Source organism: Zalophus californianus, chromosome 11 (genome assembly GCF_009762305.2).
Source record: "Zalophus californianus isolate mZalCal1 chromosome 11, mZalCal1.pri.v2, whole genome shotgun sequence".
NCBI classification, from domain to species: domain Eukaryota; kingdom Metazoa; phylum Chordata; class Mammalia; order Carnivora; family Otariidae; genus Zalophus; species Zalophus californianus.
The window spans coordinates 20,632,476-20,650,823 of NC_045605.1; the positions used below are offsets into that span (position 1 = coordinate 20,632,476).

Genomic DNA, 18,348 nt, shown 5'->3' on the forward strand with positions numbered 1-18,348 from the left:
TTTTCCTGTATTTTATCTGTCAGGTTTTGGAAGTACAAATTAGATACTATTATTTTATAAGGCACTATTTAGATTTGTCTACCTATTTACCCACAATTCTTTCTTGTATCTCAAATCTTGCTTTTTCCTCTTCCCAAACTATGTCTTTTAGGAGTTCTTATAGTGTTGATGGTAAACTGTAGTTGTTTGTTTGTTTTTTTTAGGATTTTTATTTATTTATTTGTCAGAGAGAGAGAGAGAGAGAGAGAACAAGCAGGGGGAGTGACAGGCAGAGTGACAGGCAGAGTCCTGATGCAGGACTCAATCCCGGGACCTGGGATCATGACCTGAGTGGAAGGCAGATGCTTAACCAACTGAGCCACCCAGGTGTCCCGGTAAACTGTAGTTTTTGTTAATCAGATAATACCTTTATTTTATCCTCATATTTGGAAGATTGCTTGGCTAGGTACAATATTCTGGGTTAATAGTTATTTGTGCCCATTATTTTGAAGATACTACTCTACTTTCTAATGATTTCTGTTATTGTTGTCTAAACATGCAAGATCCATCTTTCTCTCTCTGGATGCCTTTAATATCTTCTCTTTGTCTTTGGCATACTCTGATTTTACTACATTTTGTGTAAGTGTGGAAATTTTTAAATTTATCTTCTATGTTAATAACCTTCCTATATCTGTATATTTACATTTATCATGAGTTCTACAAAAACTTCAGTCATTACTCTTAAAATATTGTCTCTCCTCCATCTGTCTATTCTCCCCTTTGAGCTCTTGACAAAATATATGTTATATATCTGAGTATCCCTTACTCTCTTTTTCATATTTGTCATCTTCTTCGTGGTCTGTGCCTTACTCTGAAACATTTCTTCAGATACATCTTCCAATTGAACTAACTCTCTACAACTCTACTTAATGTGCTGTTTAATTTTCTCATTTACATTTTTACTTCAATCAGTTCTATTTTTATTTACAACAGTTCTTTTTTGTTGCTATTCAACTTTGGTCACTTTCAACAGTCTCTTGTTGCTTGTTCATTTCTATAATTTTGTCTTTCATCTCTTCAAACATTTCATAGTTATTTTATATTCTATATCTGATAATTTCAATATCTGTGGGCCTTAGGGGTCTAAATCTACTGCTTCTTCTATCTGCTGAATCTCACTCATGGTGATTTGTTTCCATCTGTGTTTAATGGCCTTTCATGGTCATCTTTGGTTGATCTTAATCTTTGAAAATTTTAGGAGATGCTTTTCTCCAGAGAAGATTTGCATTTTTATTTTGGGAGCTTGGGACTCCCTTCTAGGATACCAACTTAATCCAGGAGCCTCAGGCTCAGCTCCCCTACCCTGCCACTGGCCCAGGTCTAGTCTTCCATTACAGTGCTAAAATAAACATTTGCTCCTGGATAATCCACATTTTATGAGTGCTGTGTAGTCTGGACTCACCTTATACTTGAAAGCTTTTATACATGCTGTTCCTTTGCCCTGGAATATGTTCCTTTCATCCTGTTTTTTCACCTGATTAACTAATCTCTCTAAGACTAAGTTCAAGTCTGTTCCCCAAGATACTTTTGCTGACAATCCCTGGTTAGATGATGCTCTTACATGCTCTCAGAACATGCTCTAGCTACTTCAGTCATGGCATTTTCCTCACTGTATTATAATAACCTGCTTACTCATCTGTCTTCCTCCATGCGACTGTCTTCTGGGTAGGGGTCATGGTATAGTTATACTGTTTCCCCAGTGTCTCACACAGGATCTAGTCCAAGGTAGATAAGCACATTTGTTGAATAAATGAAAGAGCACTGGAATGAATGAATGAATAAATGATAGGTGAGTGAGTGAGTGATGATTTTGACGTGGAAAACTTGAGATTTGCAAAGAGGGTGAAGGATGATGAAGGGAGATGTGAAGAAAAAGGAAAAGGGAAATGATTGGCATTTTTAAGCTGCTTGTTTCGTTCTCCTCGCTTAAGCGCAATAAAGTTGTCATTTCGTTTCATCAAAAGTTTATTGAGCATCCAGTATGCGCTAGGCACTCTGCTAGATGCTGGTAATACAAAGATGAAGATCAAACAAAACAAAGCGAAAACAAAACCACTTCCTTACTTACCCCCCAAGATTTAGGGCAGATTTGGCTTGAGCCTGGGAAGCCGGCCCCTCAGGGATTCAGCACCAGGGCATAGGGTACAGCATGCTCTCCTCTTCCCCTCACTTCAACCCTGCCTCCCAAGCCTGAGCAGCCTGTGCTCCTTCTCGAAGTCCTGCATCTCCCACCTGCTGGAGCAACTTTCCCCCGTAGGCATGGTCTTATTCGGGATGAGGCACCTGGGGAAGTTAGGGGAGCAGTTCTGGCTAAGGAGGGAAAGCTGCAAAGGCACAACTGCTCAAGGAGCCTGGAGAAGTGCATAGGGACAGGGAGCTGGGAGGGGCATGCTATGGAGATAAGGGTGAAGGGGGCCAATTAGAAATGTTTGTTGCCCTTGGGGCTGGAACAGAACCTGCCTCAGTGTGGAGTGGTGGGAGACACAGGAGTGTCTCTGTGGGATGGTGGAGAGTCAGGGCTGGAGCTTAGGAGGTTGGGGAGGGGCCAGGGATGCAAGGACCCCTACAGGCATCAGGGAAGAGAGGTTAGAACACAGAGGCCCTTACTTCTCTTACAGCTTTTTAATTGCCCCCCTCCTCACACAGTAGATTATTGTCTCTCCTGCAAACTGTTCAAGAAGCGGTGCCATGGCATGGTCTGGCAACGCAGTGGCTCAACCTCGCTGTATTCTATGGTTGTGTGATTAAGAAGTCTGCCCTTGTCCTATCTCCTGGGATCCAAGCATCTGGGAGCAGGGCAGGTGGGAGGCTGGAGGCCAAGGGTTGGATCTTGTCTGCCTGCGGTCCTGGGGAGCAATAAGCCTCCCCCTCCTCCCCTTCCCTACCATTACTCTGCAGACTGGAACCGTATTCTCTTACAGCTGAAGGAAGCCCAAGGATCTTTCCCAGGGAGAAAGATTGTTTAAAAGTCTTGTTTTGTAAGGAAGCCAGGGAGAAGGCATAAGTGTGAGGGTTTCAAAAAAAGTTCTTCACTTGATCTAGCTTTCTGGGTCACGGGAATGAGAATCCCCTTCTTTATAGGAATAGAGACGGAAAGAATGGTTGCCACTGAGGGAGGCTTTGGGAGGAGGCCAAGCACGGGAGGCTTGAATCCTTTGCCCTTGCTAGGGCGCAGGTCAGGGGTCAAAGGAAAGAACTTGACTCCTGCCTCACCAACTGGTACATACCCAGGTACCAGGTGCCCAGAGAAAGGTGCTGTAAGGCACTGCCTTCACAATGATTCCCCGGATTCCCAGAACAGTCCTCTGTACACCCAGTAACCGGCATCTGACTTCCCCTTAGTTTAGGACAGTTGTTCCTCTTGGGTAAGTGGCCTCTCTAATCTGAGCTTGTCAAGAAAGTGTCCCGGGAACCAGGCGTTCATTCGGAGGGAAGGAAAGCACAGAGCTCCCTAGGAAGGGCACAGGATAGTCACGGGGGTTAGGTTACTGATGTTAGTTTCCATAAGACCCTTGGGGGATCGGGCCAGAAATTTAATAATCTATATGGTCCTAAGAGGGCACAACCCATACCCACTGAGAACACAGCCGGTGAACCAGGTGCAAATGCGACCCGGTTTCACCACCTGAGCCACTCCTGGCTGCCCCACTGCGTCCCCCACCCGCGCATGCTCACGCTGGCCCCCACGCGAGACCCACGCGCCCCCGCGGGAACCTCCCCCGGGCCCTGGCGGCGGCGGCGGCCGCGCTCCCCCGCTTTCCCCCGGCACCGGCCGCTTTGCTGGGTGCCCCGCCCCCCCCCGGGGGGTGCCGAGGCGGCTCAGGCGCTGATCTCCACCGGGCTGGTCTCGTCTTGCTCGCGGATCAGGTGCACGCCCGCAGTCCGCAGTGTGCGCGAGGCGCTGCGCGAGCGGCCGGGCGAGCTCGGGGCCCGGGGCGGCGACGTGTGCGTCCGGCCGGTGGCGGGGGAGCGCGCCGGGGAGCGCGGGTAGCGGCGGGCGGAGCGGATGGGCAGCCCCGGCGAGCGGCCGGGTACGCCCGGCGACACGGAGTAGCCCGGCGGGCCGGGCTCAGTCGCGCTCCGAGGCTCCGTGGCGGGGGTCTCCTCGGGCTCTGGGGAGTCCTGCAAGGACACGCGCCGCCGGGGGTGAGCGCCCAGTCGGGGGCGCGGGGCACACGGAGCTGAAGGAGCAGGCTTCCCTCCACACTCCCACCTGGTGGAAGGCGGCAGACAGAGGTCTGGTTTTTCTGGCCCTACAGACCCTTAGCAGGGTGTCTGGCAGGTAACAGGTGCTCAGTAAATGCTGAAATGCATTAACATGAGTGCTCTGTCCCCTTATTCTCTTCTTCCCACTTGTCTTGGACAGCCTGGGACAGACTTAGTTGTAGAACAGTGGGGAAATCACCAGAGTTGGTATCCAGAGACCTAGGTTTGAAGCCTAGATCTGCCACTTAATGTGTATTTACTTGTTTGATACTGGGCAAGTCATTAAACCTCTGTCAACCTTATTTTTCTAAGCCCTAAAGTGCGGGTGACACAAATATTTCTCAGGGTTCGTCTGAGTCCTATAAAGAGATGGTATGGCTATGGAGCAGCAGAACGTGGTAGGGCTCACTGTGTGTTTGTGGGGACACCAGCACAAGTATGCTCACCTTGTCTTTCAGGATATACAGTGCCATGGGGTTCTTCCGCTCCTGCTCACTGCCTCGTGGGAGGGTATCTGCTGCACAGGGCGAAGAATGGGGGTGGCTGGCCCAGTACAGAGCCCTTTCCACCAGCCAACACCTACACTCTTTGCTCCCCGAGTGGCCAGTATGGCCCCGCCACAACCTCCACCAAAGGATCCAGAATACCTGGGGTCCTACCTTGGCCGCACCTCTCCCTGCTCTGCAGTCTTCGTGCACTTGGTGGAGGAAGGGGCCCTGCAGAGCTGGCTTCCTTGTGGCCCAGTTCTGCCTTTTCCCAGCAGCCCACTGATCTGAGTGACGATGGGATGAGTGAGTGGGTGGCTGGGAGCTCACCTTCTGGTTTCAGATGGTCATCATTCTGGTCCATATATTCCAGGGAGCTTTGCTTCTCCAGCTTCCTCTTCTTCCTGCAAACCAACCCAGCATCCTCTGAACAGAGTTGTTGCTGTGTGAGCAGGAGACGGCCTGGGGGCAGGGTCACAAGTGCAATCTCGTGGCAGTAAAAGAGGCCTTGTAACAGGAGGATGGGCTGGGCGCAGTGGGAGTGGCAATAGTCCGTGAGCTTTGGAATGAGTCGCATCTAGGTTTGTGTCCCGAGTCTGTGGCTGACATCACGGGCAAGTCACTGAACCCATCTGAGTCTGTGTTATTATCTGTAAACTGCGGATAATCATACTTAAAAGGCAGTTCATTAACCACAACCACCGTGGCGGCCCACAAAAGGTGCCCTAAGCAAAACCATTGTTTCAATGCTGGGGCTGTTGGAGGTTGTGAGCACAGAATATCGTTCCATACACAACACATGCAAGGCTAAAATGGATCTCCCGGGAAGAGGTGCAGGGCCCTGGGGGCGGGGGGGATAGGCCTTTAAGAGACTAAGACTGGAGCTTGGGGTGGGAATGGATTGAAGGATTAGGGTGCTCAGGGTGTGGAACTTGAAGAGTTACCCAGACTTTTTGGAGGGTTTCCAGCAGGCACAGACTGTCACCAAGGTCACAAGGAGGAAGATGCCTCCTGTGGACAAGATGATGTAGAGGGAGCTTCTTCCTGGGGAGAGAGGCAGAGAGGTGGGAGAGACTTCAGAGGGGCAACAAGTCTGGTGAGGAGAGCTCCTGCAGCAGAAGGAAGAGAAAAGGAGCCCTGTGCAGCATGGCTGGTCCATGGTGGAGCTTGCTGAGCCCACTTCCCACCTGTTGCTGGCTTCCATGGAGAGCTGGCCCATCCCTGCCTCTCATCCCTGCACTCTGTCTGGGATGTCCTTAGTCCCTCGCAGTGCCCACCTCTCGGGATTTGGAGTCCTGAGGGCGAGCAGACAGGGAGACTCACTGTATACGGTGATCTTGATGGGCGGGCTGCGGCCCTGGCTGATGGGGTTCTCCACCACACAGCTGTACAGGTCATCGTCCTCCATGAGCACACGGGTGATGGTGAGCACCTTGTGGTCAGGGGACAGGAGCATTCTCGAGTCATTGAGGAGGGGTTTGCCATCCTTCAGCCAGGTGTAGCTGGGCTTGGTGCCATTCTCGTGCGAGCAGTTCAGGGTGAAAGCCTCGCTGAGCTCCAGCACAGTGGTGGAAGCCACTAACACCTGTGGCCTGGAGATGGGCACTGAGTCCCAGGGGTGGGGGAGCCTGTGAGCCAGGGGCCAAACAGCGTCTCCCCTCCCCTTCGTAACTCCCTGCCTTCCAACATGTCACAACTCGATTTGTGGTCTGAGAGGCCCTTCTGGGATCATCAGTCCAATCTTTCCCCATCATCCACTCATTCATTCATTCATTCATTTCTTTACCAATTATTTGTTGAGCACCTACTAAGTACAGAGGGTACAATGCTGAGTAAGACAGCCATGGCCCCTGCCCTCACGGACCTTTCCTTCCTTCTTCTTCAAATGCTGTTTCAAGATGTCTTAAACTGGGCCAGCCTGGAACATATTTCAGTTGGGCTACACCCAGGTTCCAAATGTCTGGGTTCCAGTATTGGCTCTATCACGTACTAGCTGCATGACCTTGGGAAAGTTAGTCAACCTCTTTGTGCCTCAGTTTCTGCATCTACAAAATGGGGATCATTATATTAGCTATGCCTACATTATTATCGGCATTAAATGAGTCAAGACATGCAAAACACTTAGAATAGTTTTTGGCACTTAGTAAGCACTCTATACGCGTTTGCTGGGTCCTGCCTGCCAACTTCTAATGCCCGATTGTCTCACTCTCAGCTCCCAAGCGGCTTCCATGTTGGTATTCCCGGGATCTGGCTAGTACACTAGGCAGACCCTCCCCTAATCCCAGGTACCAGCCCCGCCTCCTTCCCTGTCAGAGCACCTTACCATCCACAGTGAGGTTGATGGTCTTCTCCCCAGTGAACGTGTCATCCGTGATGGAGATCTCAACCTCATAGGTGCCCTCGTCGGCCAGCTGCAGGTCACTGAGAAGCAGGGAGCCATTTTCGAAGAGGCGGATGCGGTCTCGGTAGTCAGGCCGTAGGGTGCCAATGACCTCTGTGCCGATGGACTGTACCACGGTCACTGGCTTGTCCCGCTTCAGCTGCCACTTCACCACGGGCTTGTCACTGCTGGTGCTGCTGTACTGCACAGAAAGCAGGGCGGACTTCCCCACCGTGCCATGGATCAGGCGCACCGGGCTGGTGATGTTCACCCCCTCCAGGGGCTCTGTGGACAGAGACCCATGGGGAGAGGGCAACGTCAGGCCCTTGGCTCCCTGCCCCTCTCCCTCCTTTATGTCCTCAGATGTCTTCGTGCCTCACCCTCTGGGCTCTTCGCTCCTTGTCAGTCCTTCCTTCTTACACTTTGATGCCATCTCCTCTCCCACGATAGCTCTGGGCCCCTCTGATCCTCCATCACCCCTCACACCCATCTTATTGCCCTCAGTCTTTCTTCTTGCTGGCCCTCGGCCTCTGGTGGCTTTCTCCACTGCCTTCCTCTTGAGGAAGACCTCCAGCTAACCCACACACTCTGTGCTCCATTCACAGAAACATTGATTGAATACTTCCCATGTGCCAGGTACTGTTCTATGCCCTTGGGATATATCAATGAGCAAAACAGACAAATATGGACCTCAGGGTGAATTCGTCAGATTTGCTTCTTGTTTGGGGATTGGGAAAGTAGGGAAGGGAGAAGCATGGGAACAGAGATTCATAAAGAAGGGAGTGTGTCACAAGGCAGTGCCAATGCAGGGGAAGTTTAGGGGCCAGAAGACAACTAGACCATTCTTCATTCATACCAAGAGTCTCCTCTCTCCTTGCCCCGGCTGCATGGAACGCTTTACTAGGCCTACCTGGGGCCAAAAAGTTCTGCAGCTGAGTAGTTGGTTTTAGAAATACACCCAGTCCAACATGCAACCCCTATAGAAGAGGGATTTGGGATGGGCAGAACAAAGAGTTTGGAATCAGAAGGCCTTGTAAGATTGGGCTCCACCACCTGCAGGCTATGTGGACCTGGGCAAGCCATCATTCTAGGCCTCATTCTTCTCATTTAGAAAATCAGGATATGAGCAACAACAAGAACAACTGCCTTATCAGGTTCACAATGGAAAAGCACAATACATACATCAGTTATTGTTGTGTAGTGGAGAGAACACAAGAGTGAGCATCAGGGAACTGGGCCCTTATTGTTGACTTAGGACCTAGGAGAAGTCACTTACCTGTTTGGGACTCAGGTAGGTAAAATAAGTGGCAAACTTGATGTTACATCCATTTGTCCCAGCCCTGCCATTCTGGGATTTTACCATCTTGTCTAATGGTTGTCCCATCTCGAGATGCATCCCATATTTCAGAGGTCTCTTAGGGGGCTTCGGGGCCTGAACAGATGTCATTCATTGGTGTTACATGGCCTTGTAGAGCAACATGACCACCCAAAGACGGTCTTCTGGAGAGGATGTCCGTTGGGAGCAGGGCTGAGTTTAGCTGAACAGACACTTAACAGGTCAGGTTCTCAGTCCCTCTGCACCCCCAGCTGTTCTTTCTGATGGTCACTGCCTCTGAAGTCCCCTCTCTCTTTCTTCCACTCTCCCATTCTGCTACTGTTGTTTAAATTTGGGGAAGTTAAGTTGTACCTTTCCCTTCCTTATTCTTCTACTTGTTCTCAGAGGACCCAGACCAAACCAGGAGGGAATTAAACTAAAAGGTGAGTTGTGGAGATCAAAGCAAATGTAATAAACCTATTCAGTCCATTTTTGGAACAAGTTCTTTGTTAAAGAGTGAGCTCATCACCTTTGGAAGGGATGGAGGAAAGGCCCATTGCTATCCTTTCACCTCTCTGTGCCTCAGTTTCCTCCTCTGTATAATGAGGTTGTGGGGCCAGATGATCACAAGGGGCCTTTTTAGCTCTGACATTCTGTGATCCATGACCTGCCAGGTATGTTAGAATCATAAAACTTTAAGAGTGGAAGAGACTATTTGAATGATTAAAACGGCCATATGTATGAATATGATATTCTTGTTATTTTTTACAGATTTATTTATTTATTTGAGAGAGAGAGAGCACGCGAGAAAGCAGGGGAGGGGCAGAGGTAGAGAATCTCAAGCAGACTCCCCCCGAGCATGGAACCCAATGCGGGGCTTGATCTCACGACCTGAGCTGAAACCAAGAGTCAGTTGCTTAACCGACTGAGTCACCCAGAGACCCCTATGCTTGTTATCAAGAGAAGTCTTGATTTGGGGGAGGTATAATGGACAAAATCAAATATTTTCAAATATTTTTTATTAAAGATATTGCTGTTCCCATAAAACCACGTATAAAAATGGAAACAAAATCTAGTTCTGGCTCACAGATTTGGTAGAAGAGGTGGTGGGGACCAGACTCCTGTCCTCCCCAATAACTTGGGGTGCTACTAGGAATCCCTCTGGCTCTGTGTATCAGACTGAAATCCATTTGATCACATAATACTTAAGTCTTCTTCCAGCTCTGAGTTTCTGTGATTATTTAGATGGGATTTCCTGCCTTGCAACAGCTAGGTCCCAGGCGTGGCTTGATTTAGAAAAGCAAGCTTTCAGAGTTTCCTGGATAGGCAAATAGACTTTGGAATGTGTTACTTGAGGTGGCCCTGAGAAAATCACTGAGTTTCATTAAAGGCTATGGTGGTGATGAGCAAATGGTTGGGGAACCTCTATTCAGGATCCAGTCAGAAGCTTTGGGGTATGAGCACATGAGGGTTGTAGATGCAGAACCGTCCTGCATCAAACTCTGAGGGTTCTCATTTCCTCCTTCCAGGAGGCTGGGGAGTGACAGTCCCAGCTCCAAGGAGAAGTGGAAGAGATTCCTCTTCCTTTGATCTTCTCTGGCCCTCCCTTGAGCTTCCCCCATTTTCTGTCTCTCCTTACAAGGTCCTAGTGGTCCTTTTGTGATGTCTTCCCAGCTCAGGTCAGTTCTTTCTGCCAGTTTAAAGTTGATTCTTCTGCATAAAAACATTGGAAAAGCTACAGCATATGGATTGCCTTAGGCTTCACCCTCCTCTGGGTGGGCACCTTCCTCATGCACGGGAACACAGGTATGCCCACGAGTCGCAGGGACATATGTACTCATGTTCAGAAATGAATGGAACAGTCTTTCTGAGAAGCTGACAAAGAGAGTATTTTGCTGAGCAAACTCTGTTTCCAAAAACTCTAGCCAAATTTGGAGTTGGTATTAAGTTAAGGGTTCCACAACTTTCAAGGGACACAGAGAACCGGACAGGGGCCAAAGCAGGACACAGAAATGAGGAAATGGCTATAACAACTACAATCCACAGTGGAAATAAAAGGGACTAGGGCTATTCCACCTTGAGAAGCGATTAACTTAATCATGGTCCTTGAGCCTCTGAGGCATCATTATGTAGAAAGTCTCTGTTCCCACTGGAGGCTGAACAAAAGGAAATTGACATCACAGCAAGATTTACCTGTTAAACTATGCCATACTGGTAGGTGGCCCCTCTCAAGGAGGATTTTGACCAGCGGTGACAACCAAGAAATGTTAAGCTTTAAAATATGAGAATGTATATGCTAGTAACCCTGGGTTCCCTTAAGAGCCTCTCCTTTTTTTTTTTTTTTTAAAGATCTATTTACTTGACAGAGAGAGACATAGCGAGAGCAGGACCACAAGCAGGGGGAGTGGGAAAGGGAGAAGCAGGCTTCCCGCTGAGCAGGGAGCCCGATGTGGGACTTGATCCCAGGACCCTGGGATCATGACCTGAGCCAAAGGCAGACACTTAACGACCGAGCCACCCAGGTGCCCAAGAGCCTCTCCTTTTAAGGGAACCATCATCTGTTCATTTTTCTATGCTCCTTTATGCTTGGCACAGTTTTCCTTTTACCAGTATTTGCCTGAAATTTTCCTTTTAAAAGTGTCAATGAGACAATGCCAGACACGTATTCTAGGATTTGGTCTTTATACACCTAATCCATACTTGCTAACACTGTGGGCTGCAATTATATCCTTCTTTATGGTTTTTTTGTCTTGTTTGGGTCTGTCACCACAAGGAAGCCCCTTTGGCCATCACAGATACCCTTCTCTGGCCTTTCTCCAATTCTATTATTTCTTTTTTGAGGTGCAGTGACCAGAACTGCATACAAGAATCCAAGGGTGGCCCACAACATGGTTTTCTAAAAGGAAAACATTCTGCTTTCTGCTTTTGGTTCTTAGTGTTCTTCCTGGGGGACAATGCTCTGAGAACAAACCCCTCCTCTGCCCTATCCTATAGGTCACTGATTACATACTTGTTGAAGTTACTGTGTTGTGTTCTTTTGTTGGTATCCTGTTGAGGACTCCAAGGGCCAACACAAGTGTGGAATCATTTTAAGAGTCAATCACTCAGAAACATAGGAGAAAGCCAGGAAACAGAAACTGTGAAGAAGGCCCTTGAGATCCAGGAAGAGAAGGGTCTCTGTACCTTTTTATCTGTACTTTAAAGAGTGTAGATGTTCAGTAATGCGTATCTAGCTAATAGATACTAAGATGGCATGTAGAGATTTTCCCTGTTTTAGATCAGAACAGGCACTATTGTTAAGCTGTCGTTTCTCCAAAACTGACTTGTAAATTTAATACAATACCAATCAAAATCCTAGGAGGATAACTTTGTGATAGTGCACAAGAATAGACAAACAGAGCAGTGGAATAGAACAGAGAGTCCAAAAATAAACTTATATATGATCACGTGACTTATGACAAAGGTATGCTGCAGTGTTCTGGGGAAAGGATTCTTTATCCAATAAATAGTGCCAGGCCATATAGGAAAAAAATGAATCTTGATCCTTACCTCACACTTTACACAAATATCAATTCTAGGTGGATTGTGGATCTAAAGAGAAAGGTAAAACAATATTTTTTTAAAAAAAGAAAACATAGGAGAATAGCTCCATGACTTGAGGGCAGACACAGATTTCTTAGACAGGACACAAGAGTGGTACCCATAAGAGAAGGAAGTGATACACTGGACACAATGAAATTAAGAGCTTCTGTTCATCAAAAGACGCCATTAAGAGAATGAAAAGGCAAACTACAGGGCGAGAGATATTTGCAAGGCATGTATCCTATAAAGGATATTCTGTATCCAAAATATATTTCTTAAACTCCTACAAATCAATACTTTTTTAAAAATCCAGAAAACTTAGTAGAAAAAGCACAAAAGACTTAGAAGAGGTACTTCACAAAGAAGGATATCGTAATGGCTAATAATGATATGAAAAAGATAGAACTTCATTAATAGTAATAACGGAAATGCAATCTTAAACCGTAATTTCATACCACTTCCTACTCACTAGGATGACTAAAATAAAAAAGAGAAGGCACAATTGTTGGTGAAGATGCAGGGTATCTGGAGCTGCTGGTGGGAATATGGATTGATACAATCACTTTTGAAAATTGTTTGACCATATCTACTAAAGCTAAACACACATATGTAACTCAGCAGTTCTACTCCTAAGTATATCCCCAAAGAAATGTGTACGTCTGTTCACCAAAAGACAGGTACTAGAATATCTTAATAACTGTATTGATAAAGCCCCAAACTAGAAACAACCAAAGTGTCTATCAAAGTTGAATAGATAAATAAATTGTGGTATATTCATACAATGGAATACTACACAGCACTGAGACCAAACAAATTACAATTTCAACAACAACATGAATGAATCTTACAGACTTGGTGTTCAGCGAAAGAAGCCAGATACAAAAGAATGCATGCATATGATTCCATTTATACAAAGTTCAAAGACATGCAAAATTAATCTGTATTAGAAGTTAGGATACCACTGTAACACGGGGGAGGGCAACAGTAACTGAAATAGTATGGGTGTGCTTCTGAGGTGCTGAAATGTTCTATTTCTTGATCTTGGAGGCTGATTACATGGGTTCATTCACTTTTTAAAGGTTCATCAAACTGTATCCTTATGTTAAATGCATTTCTGGGCATAACTCTCTGTCAGAAGAAAAAGATAGCACCTACAATGTGGAGGTGATCTTCGGGCTAAAAGGGTAAAACCCAGGTAAGGGACTTTTTCCTATTGGGTCCCTAGAGGATGGAATAGTTCTAGGATTCCAGAGAGTAAAATTTTGCCAATCAGATTATCTAGATTTAAGGCATGTCATATTTATGTCTGTATGTCGGTTTAGAAAAACTTTGTTTGAATGTTTCATGAATTGGGCTGTGATCAGTTTAGGAAAGCCTCATTTGTCCATGTTAGGGACAAGGCATTAAAGACTGTTACTTGCTCCCTTTAAGTGCTAATCTTAAAAACTACATTTCCCAACCTTCCTTGCAGTTAGGTATGGCCCTGTGACTCTCTTCCAGACAATAGAACCAGTGGAATTGATAGGTACCACTTATAGGCTAGTTTGGAAAAACCTCTCCTGTTTTTTTGTTTTTTTGTTTGTTTGTTTTAAATCCTCTATCTGCAAGAAACGGGAGAAAAACCTCAGGGTGACAGGGTGACTCGTGGAAACACATGTCAACTTGGTCCCTGAAAACTTCACAGAACAGAGTTCTTCCTCATCCTAGGCCTAGTCTGGAACTGCATTGTACTACTACATGGTTAGTGCTAGCAACTTAAATGTGGGAACTTGCTTGTCACAGAAGCTGGCATTTTCCTAAGTAATATGGTGAGCATGGCAGAAATTCCTTGTAGAACCTCAGCTCTTCCTGTTCTTGAGTCCACAGTAATACAATGGCCTAAGGCTGCATTTACTTCTTACCCATCATAGGTCATAACTAATATCCTATCAGCATAATTTATATGTTTTGTTATATTTATTGGGTTATATTTTCCCACATAGAAGATCCTTGGTCACCTTTTGATTTTATCTGGTCACACTGACTGACAAGATCTTTCTATAATTTTTTTCCTTACCATTCTATGACCTGAAGGAATTTAAGGACAGCTCTGACTTGTATATTTCACTGTGCACTTTGTATTCTCGATTCACGGGCTCCATACCTTCAGCTTTCACGGTTCCTTCCACTCATTGTAATTTCCACTGAGACCTCTCTCACTAAGGTTAGTCGTTATCTCTGAATTGCCATATCCAACAAATGTTTTTAGTTGTAATATAATAATAATGATAGTTGAGATATAATTGGCCCTTGGTCTCCTGGACCTCTTTGACACATTTGATGCTGATTCTCCAAAAAACTCCCAACTCCCTTGATTTTCTGGACACCACAGCCTTCTAGTTCCCCCTCTGTCTCTCCCACTCTTCCTTCTTGGCCTCCTTGATGGGTCTTTTGGTCTTTTTTCCCTCTACCTTCCTCTACAAATCTTGGGGTTACTCAATGTTCCATGTTCAGCCCATTTTCTCCTCCTAGGTGATATTATCCATTCTTATTGTTTTGGATTTCACCTATAGGCTGAGCGCTCCCACCTCAACCCTGACCTCCCTGCGCCCCACCCCCACCCCTGCTTTAGGCTATTTCCCAATTTCCCACAGACGTCTCATAGGCATTTCAATCTCAATATGGACAGTACTCATTATCATATATCCAACTCTATCCCAGCTGTCATTTCAGGTTTCACACAGAAATCCTACCCCCCCATCCTCCCACTTCCTATCAATCACTAGGTCTTGACTTTCCCTCCAAAATATTACCTCCACATGCCTCATTCCCCCTATTTTTATCCGAACTCCAGCTCATGTTATTTCTCCCTTGAATTATTGCAATAGCCTTGTTATGGGTTAAATTGTGCCCCCACCCCCAAATTCATATGTTGAAGTCCTAACCCCCCAGTACCTCAAACGTGACCTTATTTGGCAATGGGGTTATTGCAGAGGTAATAAGGTCAGATGAGGTCATACTGGAGGAGGATGGGCTCCGAATCTAATCTGACTCATGGCCTGATAAAAAGTGGAAATTTGGATGCAGACCCAAGCATAAGAAGAATGTCCTGTGAAGAGAGAAACTCTGCTGCCACAAGCGCAGGAACTACATGAAGCTAGCAGAGAGGGCTGGGGCAGATTCTTCCTTGGAGCCCCAAAGAGAATATGACCTTGATCTCAATCTTATAGCCTGCAGAACCGTGAGACTAGACATTTCTGTTGTTTAAACCATCCAGTCTGTGGTTCTTTGTCACAGCGACCCTAGGAAATGGATACAGGCTTCCTTTCCTATCTTGTTTGCCTCCAGTTTCTTCTCCAATGCCTGAAACACGAGTCTAGTCCTGCCAGCCCCCAGATGAAAAGCTATCCAATACCCCCTTCCCCGCTTCACTGTTTACAGATTATATCCCAGGTTCCTTAGTATGGTTTGCAAGGCTCTTGCCCACTTAACATTTTCTTCTCCAGCAAGGGTGAGTGGCTGGACTGCTCCCAAAAACATGATGCCATTTCAAAATGTTGACCTTTGTGCATTTCCCCAAATATAATGCCCGTTTCTGCAACTACCTATTTTTCTCATCCTTTAAAATTTAGTGCAGACATTCCCAGGACACCTCCCCTGATATTCCCCCCACCCCACCCTGCACCGCCAGCACCAGCTTTCTGGATTGCGGTAGGTGACCCTCTCTGATCCTGGGCATCCTCTGTATATCTCACTCATCATAGTTTCGGCATTTTATTAAAATGATCTCTGCATCTGTTTGCCCCAGCAAATTGTGAATTGCTAGGCTCTCGGGAGTAGTGTGTGTGTGTGTGTGTGTGTGTGTGTGTGTGTGTGTGTGTGTTTATGCCCATGCCTGTGCACACACACAGAAACTTATCTATTTAAAGTAAGATCAATTCTCTAAGGAGTTGGTAGGGGGCAGTACACAAGGTAGGTGTCTACAGCATGGGGTGAGTTATGGATAGGTTGCTGTTATTTCCAAAAACCAGAAGACTCATTATCTCCCAAGCTTATTTCATCTCCCTTGCTGTTGTACACTCAGAGCGGCCAGGGTGGGGGGTTGGGGAAGCACAAAACCCAGATCTCCCCCACCCCTACAAGCCCCAACATGATTCCTTGGAAAGAATGCCGGACTGGCCCACGCCAACAAGACATCCCATAAAAAATGGCTCACTGCCCTCTATCTAATGTACTGAATGCTGTGGGAGCTCCAAAGTCATGCAGCCTTTTGGGGGAGGGGCACAGGGGCTGGGCGGGAGGCACAGAGAATGAAGAAATACATTCAACATTAATGCCTGAATTCACTGAGATGCTTCCCACGGGCAGCTGAGCTCTCTCCCCTCCTCCCACCTTAAAGGCATTCTGGCCTTCAACTCCCCCTCCCTCCCTTTTGCATGTAGCGGGGTCCCTCTCCAGACCCTCTCTTACCCTTCCGGTCTCCTACCTGTCTGGATCAGAAGAAGGTAGACAAAAGGAGTGAGGCTCAGGGCACTGAAGGCTCTGGACGGGGCTCCCCTTTCTCTCTTCATTTTGGGTGGCGTTCTCCAGCTCTGGTGCAGACAATTAGCATGATTTCTCCACTCTGGGCACGTCCCTTTGTACCACTCGGAGTTTCTCTGCCCGAACACAACCCTGCCAACTTCCCTCTGAATACACAGAGCCCTGTGTATTGCTAGGCTTGTTCTTTCCTCTCTTTCAGACCTGGCATTTTCTAGTTTCAAAGCACTACATCCCTGGTTCTGAAGGGGGTATCTGCTTAGGATATAATCTTCAATGTGGGTTCTAATCGGATGGGTCCCATCTGTTCTTTACCTGCCTGTGCTGAGCCCCACTACTAGGGGGTGATGAGGATTGGGGCTCCGTGAAGGGGCTGGGCTGGGACACACGCTGAACTGGATCTTGTGTCCCAATCAATCCTGTCTCCACCTCACGCTTCGTGTTCCTGTGAAGGAGGGCATGTGCCAGGGACAGACCTCCAATAAGCTCTGAAAAGGGAAGCAGAGGAGCTTTTAAAAAGCTGGGGAAAGAGAGACTCCAGAGAACTGCTGAAGAAATGGAAAATCCCTGTTCCACCCCCAGGAAGAAGATTGGAAAATGGCTCAAATTCTATTATTTTCCTACCAAGGAAAATAAGGATTTTGCTTGGGATTCTCTCTCCTATCACAGAATCACATAGATGCTGGGGACCTCTTTCCAGGAACCACTCTGTTCGTTCCCCTGCCTCCAGCCAATTTTCTAGAACATGTCAGAGCACAGATGAAGGTAATACTCTAACAGCCAGCATTCCGGGGTTCTATTAGCAGCTTCACAGCCTACTCATCTCCTCTTGTCTCGAGGATGTGATGAGGAGAAACATCCAAGCTCCACCTGACCCCTCACTATTGTGTCCACACACTTTCAAGAGCACTGTCAGTGGAATGTATACTTACTAGTTGTGAGATCTTGGGATGGGCTTACAATCTCCTTAAGCCTCCAATTTCACATCTTCTTTGTAGGGTATGTAGTTTCATTGTAGGAATTGTTGAGAAGATTGATGACAATTTAGTACAGTGGAGTGCCTTGGAAACCCTTTGTTAGAGAGATAGCATTTTAAACTTAAAAAAACCCTGCTTCTTCTCTTTCATTCCTGTAGCAATCTTTATATCTTGATGAGACCAAAGATTACAGCTCCCCTCTTGGTTGTCTCTAAGCCTAGTCTTAGTCTTGTAAATGTGGTAGCTACCTCTCGAAATAGTCTTGTTACATACTGGAGAAAGCCTGAGTAGGCCAGGTTTCTAGAACTAAAGACTCATTGCATAACTCATCTGAGCCAAAGGATGGGGAGTTGAGGAGAGAAGCATTGGTTTTAAACTTCATGAAGGAACTCCAAAAAATACTCTGAAATACGTAAAGACTCTTTTTTTTTTTTTTTTTTCATTTTGCATTTCTGTGTCTATGACTTTTCCCTAGACTTTTGCCTCTGGTAAAAGTCAGCGTGGTTTCAGCAGACATACAATGAAAAAGAAAAAGTCAAGATTTAGCTTCTGACATCTAAAATACTATTTTAGAATCAGTAGCAAGACAAAAGGCTTATGAGCCAGTCTTTGTAAAGGACAAAAGGGTATTTTAATTTCCTTTAACTATCACTTCCACCTATCACAGAGTGACCTGTGGACGGACTCACAGAGTTCTTCTGCTGTATAGTATAGATAAATGGCCTCTTTTGTCTGTGAGGGTTAGGCCTTGAGGCTTATTGTCCAAGGGTAAAAGGAGGATATGATGTTCAGGAAATAGAAAGTCTGGAGTCTGCCTTTTTTAGCCTGAAGGATGATGGAAAGAAA

At 46.5% G+C, this 18,348-nt stretch overlaps 1 protein-coding gene across 4 annotated transcripts; it reads right to left on the reverse strand.

Moving 5' to 3' along the window:
• Positions 1–1,986: 1,986 nt before the first annotated feature.
• HEPACAM (hepatic and glial cell adhesion molecule) lies at positions 1,987–16,973 on the reverse strand. Of its 4 annotated transcripts, none has more exons than XM_027581519.2 (7): positions 16,473–16,973; positions 7,054–7,395; positions 6,054–6,335; positions 5,675–5,774; positions 5,061–5,134; positions 4,692–4,759; positions 1,987–4,161 (listed from the first exon to the last, which is right to left on the reverse strand). In XM_027581519.2, the coding sequence occupies exons 1-7, from the start codon at positions 16,555–16,557 to the stop codon at positions 3,859–3,861; spliced, it is 1,254 nt and encodes a 417-aa protein (XP_027437320.1). In that variant the 5' UTR covers positions 16,558–16,973; the 3' UTR covers positions 1,987–3,858. The 4 variants fall into 4 exon arrangements, with proteins under 4 accessions (XP_027437320.1, XP_027437319.1, XP_027437318.1 ...); XM_027581518.2 differs by having other exon boundaries at positions 4,692–4,762; XM_027581517.2 differs by having other exon boundaries at positions 4,905–5,134.
• Positions 16,974–18,348: the final 1,375 nt, after the last annotated feature.